At 62.1% G+C, this 16,047-nt stretch overlaps 2 protein-coding genes across 4 annotated transcripts in view; one reads left to right on the top strand and one right to left on the bottom strand.

Annotated features, from left to right (window-relative positions):
• Positions 1 to 1,436: 1,436 nt before the first annotated feature.
• LOC122382010 (proline-rich protein 36-like) lies at positions 1,437 to 6,960 on the top strand. The gene is made up of 3 exons (XM_043366849.1): positions 1,437 to 2,501; positions 2,535 to 2,952; positions 3,163 to 6,960. The coding sequence occupies exons 1-3, from the start codon at positions 1,437 to 1,439 to the stop codon at positions 6,336 to 6,338; spliced, it is 4,659 nt and encodes a 1,552-aa protein (XP_043222784.1). The 3' UTR covers positions 6,339 to 6,960.
• Positions 6,961 to 7,555: 595 nt separating this feature from the next.
• The window catches only part of LOC122382037 (membrane-associated guanylate kinase, WW and PDZ domain-containing protein 1-like), a 53,030-nt gene continuing 44,538 nt past the window's right edge, over positions 7,556 to 16,047 (bottom strand). For all 3 annotated transcript variants that reach the window (XM_043366909.1, XM_043366910.1, XM_043366911.1), the window contains 9 exons: positions 13,432 to 13,596; positions 12,369 to 12,586; positions 11,233 to 12,120; positions 10,364 to 10,876; positions 9,948 to 10,072; positions 9,681 to 9,750; positions 9,231 to 9,416; positions 8,739 to 8,870; positions 7,556 to 8,378 (listed from right to left, as the gene is read on the bottom strand). In XM_043366909.1, the coding sequence (XP_043222844.1) occupies positions 8,001 to 8,378; positions 8,739 to 8,870; positions 9,231 to 9,416; positions 9,681 to 9,750; positions 9,948 to 10,072; positions 10,364 to 10,876; positions 11,233 to 12,120; positions 12,369 to 12,586; positions 13,432 to 13,596 (2,675 nt within the window). In that variant the 3' untranslated portion in view covers positions 7,556 to 8,000. The remainder of the gene's footprint in view (positions 8,379 to 8,738; positions 8,871 to 9,230; positions 9,417 to 9,680; positions 9,751 to 9,947; positions 10,073 to 10,363; positions 10,877 to 11,232; positions 12,121 to 12,368; positions 12,587 to 13,431; positions 13,597 to 16,047) is intronic.

Below are 16,047 nucleotides of genomic sequence, written 5' to 3'. Positions count from 1 at the left end.
AGGAGACCATCACCCTGTACCGCTCGCAGGACACCTCCGTATCGCAGACCTTCATACCCTCCAGCAGCCTGACGCCGACTCTGGTAGCCACCAGTTCGGGCGGCGGCAGCGGTGGGCAGACGCGCGCCACGCCGGCGCGCACGCCGACAGTGGTCCGCCACCCGCAGGTGCCCGAGGTCAAACAGGTGGTGATCCCGCCGGCGCTGCAGCAGCAGGCCGCTCGGCTCCAGCAGCAGCAGCAGGCGGCCGCCGCCAGTCAGCAGGCCAGCCAGCTGTCCCGGCTGCTGAACCAGCGGCTCGAGTCTCCGCCACCGGTTTCGTCTGCGCAGGACGCGTTCTCGTTGCTACTGGCCAGCTCTCGGCCGCAGCAGCCGCCGGCCGTCAGCTCGTCACAGCTCTCAGAGATCCTGTCCCGGCCGCTGGATACGTCCGTGCCGCGTCAGGTGAAGACTCGGGAGCTGGCGAGCCTGCTTACGTCCCCATCTACCTCAGCGGCGGGCTCCAGCGCCCAGCAGCAGCAGCCGGCGGCGGCGGCGGCGTCCGAGACGGCCACCAGCAGCACAGTAAAGACTGAGACCACTCCCACCGACGAGGGCCTGGTGGGGCGGATCGCCGACTACCTGATGCGGCCGTCCCCTCAGCCCCCGGAGCCGCCGGCCACCCCGACTCCTACGACCCCCACTCCGACTCCGACTGCGGCCCCGGCGGCGGCGGCGGCGCCGGCTGCGTCCGCGCCCTCCGCGCCGGCGGCCACTGTAGTGTCGGCGTCCAGCGCTCTGCCGGGCATCTCCAGCCTACTGAAGGTGTCCGGATCGCCGGTGTCCGGGGCGCCGCAGCGCGCCGTGGCTGCCACCGCGGCGGCTGGCTCGGCCGGGCCGCCGGCCATGCAGACCGGGCAGGTTCTGGTGCTGAACAATCAACAGAAACTGCCGCAGAGTATCCTTCTGCACGGCCAGCAGTACACACTGGTCAAAAAGGATTCTCAGGTGAGCGAAGCACACAAATGGGGAGCTGAGAGATTCGCGGAGTCCCTGACAAAAAAAAAAAACTAGATCGGTTATGCTATGGTTTACCTAAGGGTAGAGCAAACGAGGTTGCCTTTGTGTTTGCCTTCTAACTGTCGGTGTGATGTATGTTTGTTGATGACTGATGTTCTTCATCGCAGGTAATCAGCTGCGTCCCTTGTTCTAATGTATTTGCTCATTGACCGAGCTCGTTCTCCGTCACAGGTTATCTACGTGCCGACGGCCCGACTGATCCAGGCGCAGCAGCAGCAGTCCGCCGCCAAGCAGCGTCAGCGACAACAGCAAGAACAGCAGAGACAACAGCAGCAGCAGGAGCAGCAGGCGGCGGCGGTGGCGGCGGCCGCTGCGCCCCCTCAGCAGCCCTCGCGGTCGGTGGTGGCCCAGCCGTCCGGCCGGAACACCATCCAGTACATGCCGTCAGCGGCGGCGGCGGCGGCGCCGGCCGGCGCCTCCAGCCCGTCCGTCTCCTCCACCACGCTGGAGCAGCTGCGCGAGTTCGAGAGCGTCCTGGAGGCGGTATCGACCCGCGCGGAGGCCACAGGCTCCGGCCACGAGGCCGCCCTGGAGCTGGAGACGCTGGTCGCCTCGGACCTGCTGGGCATCACACCCGAGTCGTCGCCGGCGCCGGCCTCCTCGTCTGGCGGCTCTCAGTTCGTGTACCCGCCGGCGGTGCCCGAGCCCGGGCCGCCCGACGACGAGAGCAGCCGCGGCAGCAGCAGCTCCAGCTACCTGGTGGGCCAGCCGGCGGCGGCCGCCGCCCCGCTGGTGACGCCCTCCTACACCCCGGACGCGTCGCCGTCACTGCCGTCCGTGGCGTCTACCTCCTCGGGAGTCAGCGGGTCACCGCTGGTCAGCAAACCCAAGCCAAAGCCGCTGCCGCAGAAGCTGAAGACGGCCGTGACGGCGCAGAAGCCGAAGCCGTTGGTGACGCCGACCCTGGTGAAGCCGTCGCCGGTGAAACAGGAGCTGGAAGACGACCAGACGCGCCAGCGGATCGCGGCTATTCTGCAGCAGTACCAACAGGACCTGGCCTGTAACCCGACGCCTACCCCGGCCCCGCGTAATCGCAAAAACCCACCCGTGTACACATCACGGGGCGGAGGCGAGGGAACCAGCAAGAGCAAGAAGAAGTCGCCCAACAAGAAAGTGGAGACGGTGGTGGGCAGCAGCTCATCCTCGCTCACCGTCGAGGACGACCCGCCGGCGAAGGCTTCCACCAGCCCGAAGCCGAGCAGTTCCCAGACGGCTGACGAGTTCGCTGACCAGAACAGTACCGAGACGGGTCTGCTGGCAGACGTCAGCGCCAGCGCGGCGGTGTCAGCGGCGGCGGCCGTCACCGAGTCTCCGGTGGCCGCTCCGCCGACTCCGCAGCCGGCGGCGTCCCCGCTGGTCTCCCTGCCGCAGAACTACCGTACCGTGCGCGTGGTGCGGCTGGTGACATCCGCCGGCCACCCGCACCTCCTGCAGACCCTGTCGGCGCGGCCCGGCCAGCAGCCGCTCATCGGGCAGCCGCCGGCCGCGCTGCTGCCGCCCTTCCACACGCTGTCAGCGGCCGAGACGGCCACGGGCGCGGCGGCGGCCGGCCTGGCCGGCTGGCAGACCATCTCGGCGCCGCACACGGCCGTGGTGACGGCGGCGGTGGCAGCGCAGAGCCAGCAGACGGCCGCCGTCAAGCAGGAGGCCCAGGAGTCGGCGGGCACCCCGCAGCAGCAGCAGCAGCCGGTGCAGCAGGTGCAGCTGCAGATCCAGCAGCCGCTGGCCGTCCAGCAGTCCCCGCAACAGGAGCAGCAGCTCTCCCAGCCCACCCACCAGGAGGAGGAGGAGAAGGAGCGTAAACTGACAGAGGACGAACAGCAGATGCTGGTCAACGTCAACGTCAAACTCTCCGACCGCGAGGAGGCGTCCGAGTCCCAGCAGAGCGAAAACAGTAAGTACAAACGCTGGCTGCCTGGCTGATGGCTCGCGAATTGCAAATTCATAAGGTCATGTCTTTGGATTTCTTTTAAGTTATATTCGCAGCACGATACTAGTAGATTTGGCTTATAATTTTTGTTCGAAACGTCTAAACCTTGTAAGCCGGTGCGTCGTGTAATTTTCTGGTTTGACAACATAATTTGCTGTACGTTTTTTTTCGCAGGCAACGAGGACGTGCGTATACCGCAGGCCTCGTTTTTCACGGAGCAGCTGCAGTCGTGTCTGTCAACTGGCGAGGAGCTGTCCCCTCAGCAGCAGCAGCAACAGCAGCAGCAGGAGGAGCAGCAAGACGACGAGCAGCAGCCGCAAGACGAAGACGATCCGGGCGAGGCGGGCACCAACGGCGACGACCGGCTGCTCGACTGCTGCCGGCCGTCGCACGACCCGGACGGCGGCGGCTCGGCGGGTTCGGAAGGATCCGGGCCGCCCACCCCGTTGCTCAGCCAGTCCTCTGTACACGTCATCACGGGCGTGCTGTCGTCAGGCGGCGGCGGTGCGGCGGCCGAGCTGCGCGCGTACCCGCCGCTGCCGCAGGGCCCGGCCGCCACCAGCGAGACGCTGGACGACGCGCCGCCCGGCAGCCTGGTGTACGGCGCCGCGCCGCCGCCCGACGCCGACGGCTTCTGGGCCGAGCTGGAGGAGGAGCCCGAGCTGCCCGAGCTGCCGCTGGAGCCGCGCGCCGCCGGCGGGGGCGCCGAGCTGGCCGTGGAGACCGCCTGGAGGCCCGGCCCGCTGGGCGCCTCCTCAAAGAGACTGCTGGCCAGCGGACCGCTGAGGACCATCAGTAACCGCCAGCAGCTGCTCACCACCAAAGTGGGTGCCGTGCTAAACGTGGCCGCGCCGCCGCGTAAGCAGGCGCCACGCCGCGTCCGCCGCCGGCCGGCCGAGCGGGCCAAGGCCGCCAAACAGACGAGCATGACGGCCATCCGCGAGCGGACACCATCGGGCCCCGGCTCTGGTCACGAGAGTGAGACTGAGAACGTGGAGCGCCGGATGGAGGCGGCCGCCGGAGACGGGCTGCTACTGCAGGCGGCCGTGGAGCTGGATCCACTGGCTATTACAGTCGCGCCACTGCCGGCAGCCAGACTGCCGGCCCCGGCCGCCGAGCGGCAGCTGAATACCTACGCCAAGAAGGACAAGAAGAAACTCAAACAGGTCACCAAAGTGGAAGCCAAGGAGAGTGCTCCTCCAAAGTCAAGCAAGGGCGTCCCGGCGGCAGCGGCTGCCATGGCTGCGGTGGCCCCCGCCGCGCGGCCACCCTCAGGAGCCACCGGAGCCGCCCAGCCGCCGGCCACAGGAGCCGAGACGAAGGCGAGCGTGCCGGTGGTCACCGCAGTGAAGCTGAACATGCCGTGGACGCCGCCCGGCTCTCCGGGCCGCCTGGTGACCGACCTGGCGTCACTGACCAACCCGGACTCGCCCCGTGTCTTCCTGAGCCGTCTGCGAGATGACGTGATCACGCCGCCGCCGCCGACCTCGCCCGCGGCGCGCCGGCTCGGCTGGAGCCCCTCGCGGCCGGCGGCCGAGCCCGTCTCGCCGGCAGAGTCGCCGCGCGTCTTCCTGAGTCGCCTGCGCGCCGAGGACGCGGCGGCGCCGGCCAGTCCCGGCGGCAGGCCGACCGCCGGCCGGGAGGCCGCATCGCCGCCCTCTCCCGCGCGCGCCAAGTCGAGCCAGGCGTCGCAGCCGGTCCGGGCCGGCCCGTGGCAGGTGGCGGTCGGTGGCGGCCTGGGCCTCACCTCTGAGACTGCTGTGGGTGGACCCGAGTCGCCGCCGGGCCGGCGGGCGTCCCAGAGACTCTCCGCCGAGCACGACACAGAGGACGGAGAGAAGCTGCGCGAGAGACGCGCGTCACAACGCCTACCTACTTCAACTGAGACCAGAACAGCAGAGGACGCGGAGCAGCCGCAGGAGAAGCGGGTGTCTCGGCGGACCGCGACCGAGCTGAGCGCCGCTGAGAGCGGGGACAAGCCCAGGGAGAGCCGGTCCTCTCGGCGGCCGTCCGGCTCGGCCGAGGGCGGCGCTCAGCGGGAGAAGCGCGCCTCTCAGCGTCGGTCCTCCGACCGCAGGGCGGAGACGTCCCCCGGCCGCCGGCCGAGCCAGCGCGCCAGGGAGGCCAGCGGGGACGGCCGGCCGGCGAGCGACGAGCCGACGGCATCACGGACGGCGGACAGCGACCGCGGCGGACTGACAGCTGTCGTATCACCGGTCGTAACGCGGCTGGTCGGGCGGCCCAGCAGTCGTGACGGACGGCGCCCGCCGGCGGCGGCCCCGGCCGCCAGGCGGGGGGCACAGCCCAGCGAGCCTGCCCCCGCGGCGGCGGCCGGTCGGGGTGGCAGCCAGCGACGTCCGAGCGGTGGCCGGCCCAGCGCCGCGGCTCGCCTCTGTAACGGCCGTGAGTCTCCTGCGCTGCGGAGCGGCCGCTCGCTGACCCCAGTGCCGGCCGGGCGCGGCAGCAGGACGGCGGACAAAACGGCTGGCTCCAACAAACCGAACACCGCGGCAACTAACCTGGACAAGGAGCAGAAACGAGCTGGGAGCGTGGGACGGACGAGGAAACAGATCAACGGCTTGGAAAAGACCCAGAATGGTCCGCGCGAATCTGAGAAGCTGAAGAAACCACAACTGACTGCGGATAAACCTGGCAAGAAGTCTGAAATACCTGACCACCAAGACAAGATTCAACGGAGGTCCGAGAGACCCAAGAAACGGTTGGAAGGCACCGACAAACTCGATAAACGTCAGGATGTTGTAGATAAAGTTAAAAGTAGTCAAGTGAGCGTAGAAAAACCCGTTACGCGGCATGACACCACCCTAGATAAACCCGTTACGCGACGAGGGAGTGTAGATAAACCTGTTGCACGACAAACGAGCGTAGACAGGTCGAGTTATCGGCCGGACAAGCTGGACATGCCTCATATACGATCGGTCAGCTTAGGCAGGAGGACTGGAGGCACCGACAAGCAATTGAAGCGGTCTTGGAGCTTGGAGAAACGTGACAACCGATCAGGGAGCTTGGACAAGTCCAACAAGCGACCAAAGAGCCAGGAGAAGCCCGGCGGCCGGCTGGGGTCGCCGGCGGTGACCGGTCGGCAGACGGAGGAGGCCGGCTCGGAGCGGGCCGGGCGGCCGGGGGTCACTCGACGGCCGGCCAGCCGCGCCTCCAGCGCCGCCACCCCGCCCCCGCCGGCGGCAGCGGCCGCCAAGGCGACCGGCGGACAACAGCGTGCCAACGGGACGATGCGGCGGCGCTCGGCGGCGGCCGCCGCGCCGGGCGCCGGGCCCGCGCGCAAGCGGCCGCGGCCGGGTCGACCGCCGGGCGGTGGCGGCGGCGGGAGGTAGCCTGCCGCCGCGCGGCCGCCCAGACGCTAGATGTGATAACGAGAGGGAGTGCCAGGTGTAGTGCGGGTCAGCCCCGCCGGAGCGAACCCTCTGTACGCGATCTCAGTGTGTTTTATCTCTGCATGTGTCGATGTGGCGCGGCGCCGCGGCCGCCCGCAGTCTGTTCGTCGTTGATTTGCTCAGGACCCCGGGTGTGGCCGGCCGGCCGGGGCCCGTCTTTCAGGGCGCGCCGGAGGGCCCACTCTCTCACCGGTTTGGTGTGTGCATGTGCCGTGTAGCTGCAGTCCCCCGTCCCGCCCCTACCCCGCCCCCGTACAGATGTGCCCGCCGCTCGCTAGTTTGAGCTTTGGGGCGCGCCGGCGCCGGCCGCGCGGCGCCATCGTTACCATTGGAGGAGCGGCTGCCCGGCCGCCCTCCGGAGATTCGACACCGAGGTCTGTTCAGTTCTCACCGGTTGACATCGTTTTGTAATGTTTTCATCCTTCATTTATGGAGAGATTACCTACGTGTGGCATCGTGTATTATAATTCATGTATCTGTTCGTGTGATACATTTCTATGTGATTTTGTGCTTTGAATGTCGGCACATAACTTTGGTAATAAACCTACGCTCCGCAGTAGTATGTATTGTGTTATTTTGATGGCAAGGACGGCGGCGAGAGATGGAGGTTATTTCTAGCGTAGAATTCTGGTAATAAGGGGCAATTCGGGACAAGACAATCGGGAGGGACCGACGAGATTCCACACACTGTCAGGATGGCTTCATATGCCACCCGATGATAGGCGGTGGCCGAGCGCAGGGAATCGTTGCATCAAGTGTGGCAGCTTATCCGCCGAGTTCACGGAGCGGCCCGGGTTCGATGCCCGTCCTAGTCTACAAAAAACGGCTACGGTAGTTCCAAAACCAGGGCTGCGGAGTCGGTCGGAGTCGACGGTTCTGACCGATTCTGAGTCTATTTTGAAAACCGGAGTCTAGAGTCACCGAAAAGTCATCCACTCCGTAGCCCAGCTCAAAACACCGCACCTGTAATACTGTAGCCATCAAACAAAATGCATCACTTATAGTTGACCTACCCAAGTATTCTATATATGCACCGTGCCTACCCAGAACCCACGGATATCTGAGCGTAGGAAGAGAGACTATGGTCACTTGTTTAGGGAGTAGGTCGCTGCGCTCATCAAAGTACACCTAAGCGATTCACAAACGCTCAAACGCCATTCAAAATACCTGTACTTTATTAGTGCTTCATGTAAACTTTGATCATGCACTTTGTACAATGCTGGGATGTAGCGAGCCTAGCCTAGAATCTGTACAGTTTGCTCGGCGCACGCTCTGTGCTCCTCACTGGCCCGCGGCTATCTCCTTATATGGCAGCGGCTTGGCTGGCCTCAGATCAGGCTGGGATTGTCTTTTTCCGAGCAAACAAACGGCGAACGGCAGACGCCCGGAACATCCTCACACTGTAACAGCCGCCGGCGTCTCACGCCGGCACCAAAACGGCCGAGCAACAGCAGTCGGCGGCGCACGCAACAACAGAAGCACCAACACTGGCGCGCCGGCCGACTCGGGGGGCGCCGCACTCGGCGCGGCAGCGCCACACTCGTCTCACTCGCGCCGCACACTCGTCACTCTCTCGGCACTCGCTCTGCGGGGGCACACACGCTACAAGTTGGCCTGCCTGCTCCAATAGGCATGGGCCTCGTCTGGCGGCGGGCCGTGGCCCATAGAGTGTCCGCCGTGACCACCGTGTCCGCCATGTCCACCGTGCCCCAAATGTCCGCCGTGTCCGGCGTGCGGCGCCATGCCGCCGTGGCCCAGGTGCGCGCTGTGGCCGGCGTAGCGGCCGTAGCCGGGTACGTCGCCGTTGGTGAGGTGCTGCCGGTGGCCGGGCGCCGCCGCGCCGCTCGAGTACGGCTGCGGAGAGGCGGGGAAGAAGGCCGGCCCGCCGTACGGCTGAGAGAGTGACGAGGACGAGCGGCCCGGCGGGCCCAGCGAGGTGGGCGTGGAGGGCGCCTGAGAGGCCGCCTGGTCCAGGATCGCCTGCGAACGGACACAGAGCAATGTGAGAAAGCTGTCACAATGGACACAGACAACGCGCCGTCATCCGAGTTCGGGTAATTAAAAACGGACGGCGGATGAGCAACGGAGGAAAATGTGTTCAAGTTGACGCCCAAGTTTACACCTGACGGGCAACGTGACTCGCAAAGGCATCCGCCATTGTGTACACAAACAATAGGTAAACTACAAACAGGTGTGAGGAATCGAGAATGTACATATATGTATATATGCATATATGTACACTCTCCAGCTGACCTCTGTCCAATCAGCGTCCATATCCTCCTTCCTATGAGATCCCGGTACCGCGATTCCGACCATCCGTTCCCTATCTCCAGCCCTGACCTGGGGTATGGAGCCGCCGCGCCGCACCAGCAGGCGCACCACCGAGCCGCCCTGCTTGATCAGCTCGATGGCCTCGCCGTGCGTCATGTCCTTGGTGTTCACGTGGTTTATCTGGATGATCTGGTCACCCACCTGAGGGGCGACAGAGTAGGTCGGAGGTCAGTAATGGGGTGGGGTCTGGTCAGGTCAGGTGGGAGAGGGGTGACAGAGCAGGGTTTGATTCAGCACGGATGGAGTACCACAAGTCCATTGTTCCGTTCCTAATCACCCTGATCTGACGTAAAATATGATTGAAGCAGCAATTGAAATAAATAGACATTACTATTTACTGATGAAAGGACAGAGACATGAACAAATGAAGGGTAGAAGCAGAGATGGGAGGATGGAAATCTGAAACAAAGTAGGGGCACGTTCAGGTTCAAGAGCAGTGAAGCAGGACTCCCCGGCATGTCCCGGTCATTCAACAGCAGCAGCACCCGTCCAAGTACTTACCCTGAGCCGTCCGTCCTGTGCGGCCGGTCCGGTCTCGGCTATCCGCAGCACGAACAGCGGCATGTTGTGGAACTCTCGGCCGCCGCGGATCGAGAACCCGAAGCCCCGGTAGCCGCGGCTCAGCTCGATGCCGTGAAACTCGTCCTCGCCACCGCCGCCGCCCTCGATCGGGTGGTACTCCTCGCCCTGACGGGACAGAGTGGAGGTTAGTTACGGGACTGGAGAGGGGCAAACATTAAACGTGATGATCTGACGTTAATTAACGTGACATGCACCTCCAGCAACCGCCTACATCGGCCAACAACTACAGTTCTAGATAATTTCAGTTTATGTTAAATGAGTTGCATCGCAGATGTCTTACATGAATTTGATTCATAACTTCACAAGATACGACGCCTCGTTAGAAAAGTCTGATACTCTTGCGCTCACTAACTACAACTTTCTACTGACCTCCGGTGGCCAGGGGTAGTTGACTCTCCTGTCTCCATTTCCAGTGTGGTCTTGGTCTCTCGGATCCCGTCTGGAAGAAAGGCCACGGTTAAAAGTTTAGCTCGGTATCATCAAGCACAACATAAACAAGGATCACTCAATTAAGAATTTACAGCGATGCTGGCACATGCGACATCACCTGTGTTGAAAGTAACCCATACAATGTCTATCGCCAAGACAAACCCTGGGAAGGACCCAATGCATGCACCAGCGCAGACTAGCACGAACCTGAGCGGATACTGTAGACTCTCGTCCATGTCGAAGGTAACATCTCGTGACGACAGGTCCCTCTCGGGCGTCACGTCACGGCCCAGTGAGTTGGTCAGGTGGCCGGCTGTCGGCGGCATGTCGCCCTGGGGGAAACACAGAAGGCTCGAGTTAGTCACATGGCGGAGATGGTTACGAGCAACAAAACGGCCACCACCCAGAGAAGTCTGGACATTCCGCAGTCGCAACACACCCTCTGAAATCCTAGTCTTTCGCTCCCCATTATATCCGCAAACTTTTGGAGCCTGGGTTTTCCCCGTACCCACAAATCTTTGTAACTCGTTCCTCGGAACCCTTCCCTCCCTTAACTGCTGAGTGCTGAGGCTTATCAGTCCCCACTCCCCACGGACCTTCCTGCCCCCCGTCCAATTTCTCACCTTCTGCGAAGTGGACGCTGTGCTGGACGAGTCGTCGAGCGGCGCGCCGACCGTCAGCACCACCCGGTACCCGCTGTCCTTGATCAGGTTCACTATCTCGCCGTGGTGCAGGCCGGCAATGTCCACTCCGTTCACGGCCAGGATCCGGTCCCCGACGTGCAGCTGACGGCAGCGCTGCGCCGGACTGCCGTCGATCAGCCGACCGATCGTCGAGCCGCTCCGACTCACCGACGAGATGATGACGAAGCCGAACCCCTCGCCCTCGCGGCGTGTCACCGTCACCTCGTACGGCGGCTGCTCCTGGCTGCGGTTGAGCGCGTCGTGCCGCGCCAGTCGCCGTCGGATGCCGAGCTGCACGCGGCCGGCCGCCGAGGCCTGGCTCATCAGCTGCACGGCCAGGTGGTGCGAGGACCCCACCACCAGCTGGTTGTCCACGTAGATGATCTCGTCTCCGGTCTGCAGCCGGCCGTCCACGTCCGCCGCGCCGCCCGGAACAATGTGCCCGATCGACACCTGGCGGGGAAAGAGGGTGAGGTAAGCAAGAGGGCAGAGAAGAAAGAGAGGAAAATGACGATAGGAATTGCGGCATCAATGCTGAACCTCATGGTTCATGATTGATGCCATGCTTGCACTGAAACGGTTTCCGGTAAGAGAAGCCATGATAATTGCTATTGTTTGCAAAAAGCTAAAAGCAACATGCTAATCTGCATTTTAGGACGAAACAATTCGATGGTCATCTGGCTCGATAATTAATCTCCATCATTGACATGTGTGATGATAGGATAAAAGACCTTCCACGCTCATGTATGAGCCACTGCTTGTAGGTTCTGTGAGTGATAGCCCTCCCACCATTTCGCCATTTTTCTCACCTGGGAGCCCTCCTCGGTGCCGCCGACGATGCGGAACCCGAAGCCGGACTGGTGCCTCATCAGCGTGACGGCCATCTCCAGGTACTGCTGCGGCCCGGCCGGCCGCGGGCCGCGCGGTACCGACGATGGCGCCGGCTGCTCGTGCTCGAAAGACGTGCTCTGTTTGCGGCTGCGCGCGCCGCGGTCCGAGCCGGCCTGGTCGGAGCCGGGTCCGCCGGGCACGGCGCCGTGGCCGCCGTACTGGCCGTACCCGCCGTACTGGTCTCCGGGAGGGTAGTGGTCGAAGGAGCCGGCGTCCGCTGGCCGCGGCGCCGGCTGCTGGCTGTAGTAGCCCTCGGGGGCGAACGGCGCGCCGCCGTACTGCCGGGCCGGCTCGGGCGGGTAGCCGCGGGACTCCAGGTCCCGCTCGTCGTAACTCGAGTGGAGCCCGAGCCGGCCGAACTGGGCGCTGAGGTCGGCGCGGCCCGGCCCCGGCCCCGGCGGACCGGGACCGTTCGGCCGGCCGTAGCCGAAGCCGGAGTGGTCTGCGCCGTAGTCGCCGTAGCGCGGGTCGGTCGGCGCCGGTCCGCCGCCCGGTCCGCCGGCGCCGCGCGAGTCGAATGTGAGCCGCGGGTCGGCGGAGGGCGCCGGGCCCGGCAGCTCGCCGTACGAGGGTGTGTGCGCACGCCGCGTGTCCACCAGCGGCGTCTTGGGCCGGCTGGGGATCACCTCCCTGGGCCGCGTGCTGTACAGCTCAGCCGTGGGCGTCTTGCTGCGGTACTGGCCCGAGATGGGCGGCCGGCGCGCAGCGTCCTCCTTACGCTTGGTCTTGGGTTTGGTGGGAGAGTGAGAGCCGCCGCGCTGCACCGTCACCGTCGCCTCGTGGTCAACTGGACAGTCCTTCAACACCTGGATAGAGGAAACACAGACCGGTGTCGGGTTAACGGCTGCATATGCATTATGCATAGCCAATTAGCTAACTATGCGCGCTCTAACGCTGTCCAGTTCCAGCAGCCCTAGACCCAAAGACTAATTTGACAATGTTAGGTTACGCCCAAAATAAAACATATTTTAGTCATGAACTTTGTAGATGTAAAAGGCACCAATTTAAGAGCGGTGATCCCACTCTCCCCTTGAGGTTCTCATCCTATCCATACCTGTACCACGTCCGTGTGCGGCATGGCCTTGACGTGGACGTTGTTGATCTCGACGAGGATGTCTCCCTCCTGGAGCTCGGTGCAGCGGCCGCGGTCCAGGATCTTCTTCACCTTCTGACCGTAGGCAGAGTCGGCGATCGTGAAACCGAAACCGGTCTCTCCCTTCACGATTGGCACCGTCAGGAAGCGCGGCTTGGGCGCCGTCGGTGGCACATTCTCTGCGGGGAGAAAAGGGAGTTGGGGTTAAAAACTCTGGGAGGGGAATCGGGCTTCTTGATCAGGCACCAGGTACAATAGTCGCGCTAGCAAATCGGTCGGAAGACCTCCAAGGTTATCGAATAAGATTCTGATTACCTCACAAAGGACATGAAAAGTAAAATTAATCAGGAGTAAATCAGTTACTTCAGTCTTAATTAGAAACAAGCCAACCATCGTCACGTATCGCAGTGAGTTCCATCAGTGGTTGGTGGGACCTGGGGGCCGGGAATGAGGTCGCGGTGGGGCCGGGGTCGGGCGGTAGGGCAGTGGTCCGTGATATCACCCAGTACGGTATCGATCACGGCGTCCGTTTCAAACTGCGTCAGGTGATACGGAGGCGGTGTGGCGCCGCCAGTGTACGGTGACGGCGCCACAGCACAGGGGGTACAGACCGCCGGCTCCGGTGACCGGTTGGGGCTGTCACAGAGGCGGTACCGGGATGGCTGGCCGCAGCAGGACAGGACCGGGTCGAGACCCGCCCTGTATGTGTACACTGAACGTGTAACACAGTGAACACAAGGTGGCTGGTAAGGATCATCTAGAGCAACTGGCCAGACGGGAACAGGGAGCTGGGAATATCAGTATTGAGACGGTTTACTTTCGTCATCCCCCTCCAAACAGTGCGGTAGTCGGTGCACCCTAACTCCAAGCCAACAAACAATCATATAGCAATCAAACGCTTTCCATCTCCTTCTATATCTCTCATTCTCTCTGTCCCTCTCTCTCTCTCTCTCTCTCTCTCTCTCTCTCTCTCTCTCTCTCTCTCTCTCTCTCTCTCTCTCTCTCTCTCTCTCTCCCCTCTCACCGGCGGCGAGCAGGTCGGCAGAGCCGGGTCGGGGCCGCTCGTCCCGGGTTCTCTCTGTACCGCTCAGGTCCGGCATTGACTTGGAGGTGCTCTCCTGATCGGAGCCGGTGGGGGAGCGGGGTCGGTCGGCGCCGCCCACCGGATACCCGCCCTGCGGCTGGGTGTCTGTCGGCAGACGCGCGAGGGGTTAGATATGGGGAGAGAGAGAGAGAGAGAGAGAGAGAGAGAGAGAGAGAGAGAGAGAGAGAGAGAGAGAGAGAGAGAGAGAGAGAGAGAGAGAGAGAATCAAAGGCAGAGTGGCATGTGTAGTTGTGGATAGTTGGCCAAAGAAGGGGCACTAATGAAAACATGGCGAACTATCGCAATATGAAGTCATCCAGAAGTGCAGTTATAGTGAAGCAAAAACCTAGCTACCTACATGATATAAAACTCATATTATGCTATCAAACATCCAGCGGTAACTCACTTGTGTCCGAGATACAATACCATCGTAGCGATACCTCAACAACGCTATCACATATCCCAGCGCAAAAACTGCAGGGCAAGCACGGATCGCCAACTACGAACACAGAGAACATAGCTTGCACAAATCCGTTACAAAGACCAAAATAACCCCACCCACTGAGCACAGACACAGCCGAGGGTATATCACTCCCAGCAGCTGTCCTAAAGTGACGGCGACTCACCAACTTACGTCAGGTTTCACCAGGTAGTTCGTGCCGTATCAATTCTACTGAATACGGACCTTCGGGCACGCACAAGGTGTTGACGCGTGCCTACCTAGCAGTGACGAAATCGACGGGAGATCTGAGAGCTGACATTCATATTTGGTACACCACAAGAGACTGGCGGCGGAGTTAATACACACGCACAGAGTGTAACAGTGTACCGAGACGGCACTGCCGAGAACAGCACCTGAGCGCGCACTGACTCCTCTCCTGTGACAGACCTTCCTGGCTGGTCCGACATTAACTGACGCCATAGTGTCACCTGATGTGTCACCGACGTCACTGGAGCTAGGCAGCTCAGTGTTCCAGACACTGGTACCGAACACCCCGCGGTTGATGTCGTCACCAGCTATAGGACCGGCAGGGCGCCACCGGCAGCCGACCCGACGCGCCGGGAGGCGGCCACAAATAGACCCATCGGGAGGTGGGGGACGGAGACGCGCTGGGCGGGAGACGAGGCGACGCGAGACGGCAGGAGAGACATACCGCGGGCACGTGTCACGCGGCTGGAGATGCTGATAATAATGGACTACCAACGAAGTAGCGGCAATAAGAGGAATAATGAGAAATGTACGGTCTAAATAGACGGGAAACTTCCAGAAATGCTCATAATGCCGAGCCATTCTTCTGGCAGGTGCAATATCACTATGTAACAAGACAAGCTACAAAAGAATGTCTGTCAGCAAGAAACACGAATTTCGAAAGTGTCGAACAACAAATGCTCATAATTTGATAACTTACACATGACGATGCGGCAGATCTTCCGTTTTTCATCATATTTGACTCGAGTTCGAACCCCAGAGGCGGCGCGTATTTTCAGCACTGGCGGCCCGGAGTCCCCTCCGAGCACATACTTCTCGTCCGCGCCGCACCGGCCACGGGCCAACAGACCCAGTTTTTGAAACATCACTATCCGCCGTGGCCCTTCGTGGATCGAATCAACACTCGTTTCGGTCGGAACCGTTGAACCTCAATGAATCCTGTAGCGATCTGAGAGTCGGTAGTACCAAAGATACCGGTTCAACACGACCGTTAGATGTTGTTGGCCTTAGTCAGAACTGACCAGCAGCAGTCAGTCAGCAACAGAGACACTTCTACCATGACACGTCCGACCGTTCTTCACTCTTAACCACGTCTCGGCTCAATTGTCACACCTCACTTTGTATCAACACAGCTCACGACTGTACGGTGTCTTTAACTTCTGTCTCGTTACGGTCATATCCAAACACCAGTCACCAAAATCAACAACGCCGTCACCAGCAGTCAGCACCATGTGCCAATCACCACGCGAGCCCAGAGCACCCACGAGAGTGCGCCGGGCGGACGGTCCGGCGGGGCGGCGGTCCGGCGGCGTGCCTCTGCCCCAGTCGCCGGCGCCCGGCCGCGGTTCGCCCACAGATCCGATTACCAGAATGTGGGCCGGCTCGGCGGAAACCCGACAAGCCGAGCCGCCGCCGACAGTACAAAACACGCGCTCCAGCGGACCCGGCCGACGGTTAACAGCAGACCCCGCCGGCTGGCTGCAGCGCAGAGCCACCATCGGCCAGCGGAACACAGAAATCCCTCAGCTCAGCTGCATAGAAACCAAATATATCTTAGTGTGGAATCTAAAAACCACGAATCACCAGCATGACTACTGATTAGCGGCCGGGAGACGGTAATGAATGTAACCTGTGACCTGTCACTTGACCTGTGATCCCGAACGATCTGCTGCCGTCAAACAGAGCCTGATGGTGACTTGTAGCCTGTGGCCTGATCTGCTGCCGACAGACCCTGATGGTGACCTGTGACCTAGCCTGTGACCCCGACTGACCTGCTGCCGACACGGCCATTGTGGTGACCTGACCTGTTACCGACACTAACCTGACCTGTGACCCAGACTGACTTG

This window comes from Amphibalanus amphitrite, unplaced genomic scaffold (genome assembly GCF_019059575.1).
Source record: "Amphibalanus amphitrite isolate SeventyFive unplaced genomic scaffold, NRLGWU_Aamphi_draft 000132F_arrow, whole genome shotgun sequence".
In the NCBI taxonomy this organism is placed as follows: Eukaryota; Metazoa; Arthropoda; class Thecostraca; order Balanomorpha; family Balanidae; genus Amphibalanus; species Amphibalanus amphitrite.
This window is presented reverse-complemented; position numbering and strand designations above follow the sequence as displayed.